Source organism: Mus pahari, chromosome 14 (genome assembly GCF_900095145.1).
Source record: "Mus pahari chromosome 14, PAHARI_EIJ_v1.1, whole genome shotgun sequence".
Taxonomy (NCBI): Eukaryota; Metazoa; Chordata; class Mammalia; order Rodentia; family Muridae; genus Mus; species Mus pahari.
In genome coordinates, this window is record NC_034603.1 from 27,591,485 (window position 1) to 27,597,620 (window position 6,136).

The 6,136-nt window shown below is 48.0% G+C and overlaps 1 protein-coding gene across 1 annotated transcript; it reads right to left on the reverse strand.

Moving 5' to 3' along the window:
- Window positions 1–344: 344 nt before the first annotated feature.
- LOC110332181 (olfactory receptor 2B11) lies at window positions 345–1,448 on the reverse strand. Its single transcript, XM_021213258.1, has one exon. It carries the CDS (start codon window positions 1,380–1,382, stop codon window positions 426–428), a length of 957 nt encoding a protein of 318 aa, XP_021068917.1. The 5' UTR covers window positions 1,383–1,448; the 3' UTR covers window positions 345–425.
- Between the last annotated feature and the right edge of the window lie 4,688 nt (window positions 1,449–6,136).

Below are 6,136 nucleotides of genomic sequence, written 5' to 3' on the forward strand. Positions count from 1 at the left end.
GGGCTTAAAAAGATGCATGGGAAACGGGAGAGGAAATACAGGAAGAGGAAGAAAACAGGAAGAGCCAGAGAATTAGAAATTAAACAGCATAACGAGTACTTGTGAGCATCAAGTCATTTAAGCACTTCTTGAAGATACATGGCTTCTTAGAATTGTGCTCTAAGAATGGATCTTACGCTCAGATGCGGGACTTTGAGCTCATCACCACACGGAAGGTAAAATGCTTTTCGATGTTTTACGTTTTCTTTCCAATCACTCAAAGAACCTACTGTTCCAAGCATTTCCTGCAGCCCTGGGGGTTGAACTCAGTCCTCCCTACGTGCCAAGGAAGTTCTGTACCACCCCTGAGCTACAACTCCAGCCCACCCCCAGAGTCCTTGCTCCAGAGTTCTGCAAGCTGTGTAGGTCTTCCGGGGGTACACTTTTCACCTTCTGCACAGCCTTCCGGTCCTTGCCAGGAGTCTTCGGAGAGCCCCCTTCACGTCCTTATTCCTCAAGGTGTAGATGAAAGGGTTAAGGGTGGGAGTGATTATAGAATAGAAGAGGGAGATGAACTTGCCCTGCTCCTGCGAGTAACTGGATGGGGGCTGCAGGTACATGTAAATGGCGGGCAGGTAGAAGAGGGAGACCACCAGCAGGTGGGAAGAACAAGTCCCGAAGGCCTTGTGCCGTCCCCTAGAGGACTGAATCCTCATCACTGCCCGAGCAATGAAGCCGTAGGAGAGGAGGATAAGGGCCAGAGGGACCAGCACAAAGAAGGCCACCAGCACAGCCAGGGTGGCATCATTCGCTGTAGTATCAGCACAGGACAGCTTGATCATGGCTGGCACTTCGCAGAAGAAGTTGTTCAGCACCTGCCGGCCACAGAAAGGCAATTGCACTGTCAGGATGACCTGAACAAGGGAGTTGCCGAAGCCGCTGAGCCAGGCCATAGCCACGAGCTGCTGGCAGAGTGGGCGGTGCATGATGATAGCGTACCGGAGTGGCTCACAGATGGCCACGTAGCGGTCCAGAGCCATGGCCGCCAAGACAATGCACTCGGTGCAGCCCAGCCAGTGGAAAATGGCGTACTGCACCGTGCAGCCACCGTAACTGATGGTCTTCTGGGAGCTGCCCATGTTGAACAGCATCTGAGGGACAGTGGTGGTGGTGTAGCAGAGATCCAGGAAGGACAAGTGGCTGAGGAAAATATACATGGGGCTGTGGAGCTGGGGATCCAGCTGGGATACCAGGATGATGGAGATGTTCCCCAGCATAGCCAGAATGTAGGACACCAGGAGGACTGCAAAGATTGGGAGCTCCAGCCATGGCCTGTCAGAAATGCCCAGGAGGATAAAGTCCTTTGGGGTGTCCCAGAAGCAGCTGTGGTTGTCACCTCTCATGCTAAGGCATCTTCTGGGAGCTGCGATGAGTGAAGAGAGTTTGAATGAGTGACTGTCACTGGATGAAATGAGTCATTTTCTCACTGTGTCTGCTTTCTCTCAGGCTTCCTCCTGTCTGACCCTCCTTAGACCCCTGGATGGGGAGTCAGGGCTTCTCACACCCCTTCTACTCTGACCTTCACCAAGCCAGTCTTTCTAAACTTCAATTCCTGCATCTGTTGTGGTGGGAGTGGAGATCTTGGAGAAGATAGAGAGACTTCTGTGCCAGAATTCCACACAAGCGTAGGTGTCATTCACATTCAGTCATGACTCCCATGATTCCCACTGCCACTGGAGTGTGTGACTTCTCCATAAACACACTGATGGGAAAGTGTCCACTTTCTGAGGCTTTTTTATCTTGTCTTCTGGAGACAGAGACAGGATAGAGGAAAGAGGTGAAATAAAGCAGGAAGAAGCACTTTGCGAGCAGGGAGGGACTCTCTTGATAAGATCAGTCATGCAGCCTTCTCACCTCTGATGGCAGACACCTGGCCTGTCACTGTGATGATGTACTCTGGCTCACAGGGCTGCAGAAGCTCTTGCCCTAGGACTACTCACCCTGGCAGCTCTATCACTCACTTAGTAAAGCAGCAGGGTTCCGGGGCTCTCTGAATACCCAGAGCAGCCAGGAGATGGGAAACTTTAGCTTCTGATTTGTTACTGATTCCCAATGAGACCTGAGCACAACAACGGTGAGCTTGGGAGAGAAAGCCCTTAGAATTGTTTGACAAAAGATCGGTTGGCTCTGGGATGCTATTTGTTTCATACTTGGAGTGACATTTAAATCTTTGCTAAGGAGATATTATCAGAGAGAGAGAGAGAGACATAGACAGAGACAGAGAGACAGACAGAGGCAGAGAGAGAGAGAGACATAGACAGAGACAGAGAGACAGACAGAGGCAGAGAGAGAGAGAGACATAGACATAGACAGAGAGACAGACAGAGGCAGAGAGAGACAGAGACACACACAGAGACAGAGAGGCAGAGACAAAGCACAGCCAGTTTGATTTCTAGGTGCTGCTGCTATCAGGGAACTAATGAGCTGCTATCAGTGATTCATGGGATTGAGGTAGGAGACAACGTGAAATTAGGTCATTAGGAGTTGGCCCCAGTAAGCCTTTGACAGCCTGGAGACCTCCACCATCTGGAAAAGCTCCCCTCATGACTATCAAAGCTGCTCTGTGGATCAAAGTCCCTCTGTGTGCAGGGACTGCGTCAGTCAAGGCTCTCCCTCTGGTGACCTCTGATAACTATGCTAGCCCATGATGGAGCTGCAGGGCTAAGGAGAAACTTGTCATCTATGCAGCAGAGGACAAGTCACCTTTTTACTTCTGTTTCTGTTTCCACTGTAACTATTTAAAACATGTAGTTTTCGACACTTAGCCAGCATCCTCTCTTAGAGTCCGTATTTGTTAGTTTCTCTCTCTCTCTCTCTCTCTCTCTCTCTCTCTCTCTCTCTCTCTCTCTCTCTCTCTCTCTCTCTCTCTCTCTCTCTCTCTCTCTCTCTCTCTCTCTCATTTTCTCTAATAAATAGTGTGGGTTGAAGTGTTCAACTCTTGAGTGCATAGCCTTCATTCTTCATTGTCTCCAAGATATGATCCCAGGGTGGAGGCAGTTTGCTGTCGCAGCTGTGACAGCTTGCTGCTTGACCTACTGCGCACTTATTCTAGAGTTCTGATTTCCCAGACTTCTCCAACTATGCCTTTGAAATCACAATGGAGATGCACTGCTTCAGGATAAAACTGAAAATCAATCTCACATGTAGGTAGTTTCTTCTTAATTCTCAATTTGGTACTTTGTGAACACATTGGGAAATTAATGAAGATCTCCTTAAGTTAGACGTTGCAGCAAGCACCCCTCCTCCAGCTGATATTTCAAAGAGCTTGAGTATTATTTGAAAACAATTCAAACCCTAGAGTTTAGATAGATGAGTGCTAATTTCTTCTGCTCTGTATGTAGTTTCAAAACTAATGTTCTTTGCAACAGCGTTCTCACTGGGCTTGGGAAACATTCAATTATTGCACGATTCTGTCAAAAATTCTTACAAGCATTAACTTCAATGAGCAGGATGTATCTCGAACGAGCTCTGGAACTCTGTTTTAATACAGTGAGCTATGAAACCCATGTTTTAAGGCGCACACTGGAGACGGGGGCTAGTCTGTCTTCATGGTGGCAGTGGTGGGATTGATGTCCTTTGCAGCCTCCTTGGGGACAAAGCATCTGGATGCCAAGCTGCCACTGGCTCTGTTCTCCAGCTCTTTCTTCCCTCCAGTCTCTGCATCTCCTGCCTCTCCTGCTGGAATTCGGCTATCCACTCACTGTACCACCTACACATGAGCCTTGCTCTCAAGTGTTCTCTGAGGTCCAGGTTCCCTCTCAGGGTGAACACATTAATTTCTGCATCTGGCATTTCTGCATCACACTAGAGCAGAGTTCTTCAGGACCTATGCCTGAAGTTGTAATTTTGGCAGTGCCCCCCCCGCCCCCCTTTCCTGACATTGTGAGTCAACACATCTGAAACTTCACCTATCAACCAAGCTCCCAACTCCGATGCATCCTCTTCCTTTTAACCTGAGACTGACTTCTCTCTGGTCATGATGGCTCAAAACATCCAGGGTGTTTCTAAAGAGGTTCTACCCATTTTTGCCTCCAGCCAGGATCTTGTGGTATTGATTCTATCTTCATAAGGCTGGTAAGGGCTATCTCAGCTTCCTTTGTGTCCAGGGCAGTAAGGCCTGTGTGGACCTCAGGGTTTGCTGGCATGCTCTGCAGATGGTCTTTACTCCCCTACTTTGTAGCCACACACAGTGACTACATCTTTCCTAGACTCAGGTTCTAAGAGCAAAACACCTTCAAGCAATCCAGTTAGTTATCAGGTTTCCCGGGAGATTAGGATCATCTCCTTCCGTGGTCGTAAACATGCTGTGGATGTTTTGATGACAGTACTTGGACTGCTGAGGTGTGTGTGTGTGTGTGTGTGTGTGTGTGTGTCAGGATACGATCATGAAGATATACTCTTATGACATATGCTATCCTTTGTGTGATATACAACCCTCTGATTGATCTTTTTATTTACCTGTCCATCTGTGTATCTAGGTATCCATGTATCTATCTACTTACCTACCTATCATCTGTCTGTCTGTCTGTCTATCTATCTACCTATCATCTATCTATCCACCATCTATTAAATCATCAGTCTACTTATCTGCCCATCTCATCCTTAACAGTTGTTGTTGAAATGCTCTTGGGACCTGATACAATTGTGATTTACTCCACCATTCAAGGTGGAAAAACAAGCTCAGAGCCCTAAATATAATTTCAAAGCAGCTCCTGAGATGGGCAAAATAATCAGCCAGCCATGAGATTTATTTCTTATTATCCCTTTCTTCAATCTGAAATTCAGTTTAAAATTTCCTCAATCTGGGCAGTCAAATCAAGGTTTCAGTCCTTGCCTTAGTAAGCAGGATTAAGCCATGGGAGACTGAGCCTTGGTGGTAAGGCTATGAATGGTAGAGCTTCCCTTAACTGATGCTAATAGGTGCTTGTTCATGACAAGGGTGAATATGCAGGGGTATATCTTGGCTCAATGGAAGTTTTCCCCTTAGAGTTCTGATGAGAGTAAAACTAGGGCATTCCCAGCATGACGAGGAAATAAATATACCGTCTCACCATTACCGATTTTGGTCAGCATCACTCTGCTCCATGAAGCAAAACCTTCATTCGATGAACTGGCTTCCACCTATAATTTTGTCCAAAAGCAGATGTCACAAAGCCTCCCTGTGCTGCAGACTCTGGTTCATCCGGAGCCCAGGACTGACCCTTACTTTCCATGGTTCTCTGGCATCTACAGGGGACCTGGCTAGGGGGGAGGGAGCATCCTTTGCAGCCTGTGCAGGTCTGCACTGGGCAGTATTTAGGAGAGCGCTCACTGCAAATGCAGCCAGTGTTCAAGAAAGATGCTGCGACTGTTTGTTCCAATAAAGCTGCTGAGACTGCATGCTTACCTGGCCCTGGCCCCCAGCAGCTGGAGAGAGGTCATTCTTGGCTTGGAAGTAGGAAGAACTTTTCCTTGCTGCAGATAGATTTTCTGGGAAGTCCCAGTGCCAGCTGTGCTTCCCTCTGGTCACAGGAAGTACAGAATTGCAGTGACCTCGTGCTGTGGACACTTTGATATGGTGGAGCAGCTTCTACACTTATAAAGACAGCTCAGCCTATTGCCAAAGCCAGGGTGCCCAGGCAGCGATCCAGCTCGCAGCACACTTCCCTATAATTCCACAACTATTCCCCAGGTTCAACTTGACTGCATCCTCTACGCTCTTTTCCAGAAAGGTTCTGCTCTTTCTCCCCAGACACAGCACAGAAGCTTGCTCTCCTCTGGCTGGAAAGTTATCCCTGATGTTTTATTTAATTAGTGTCTAAGGGATTAGCTGATAATTGATGTAGTGTGAACTAGTATTTGTAATTAATGATAGGTCCTAGAAGACCAGACGGCCAGAGGAAATGGAGCAGCCATGGGGCATGGAAGGGTTATTTCTTCCTTTCCTCTTCTTTCTTCCTCCTCCTCTCTTCTTCTTCTTCCTCTTCTTCCTCTCCCTCTTCCTCCTCGTCCTCTTCCTCTTAGTCCTCCTCATCCTCCTCGTCCTCGTCCTCCTCGTCCTCGTCCTCGTCCTCCTCGTCCTCGTCCTCGTCCTCGTCCTCGTCCTCCTCCTCGTCCT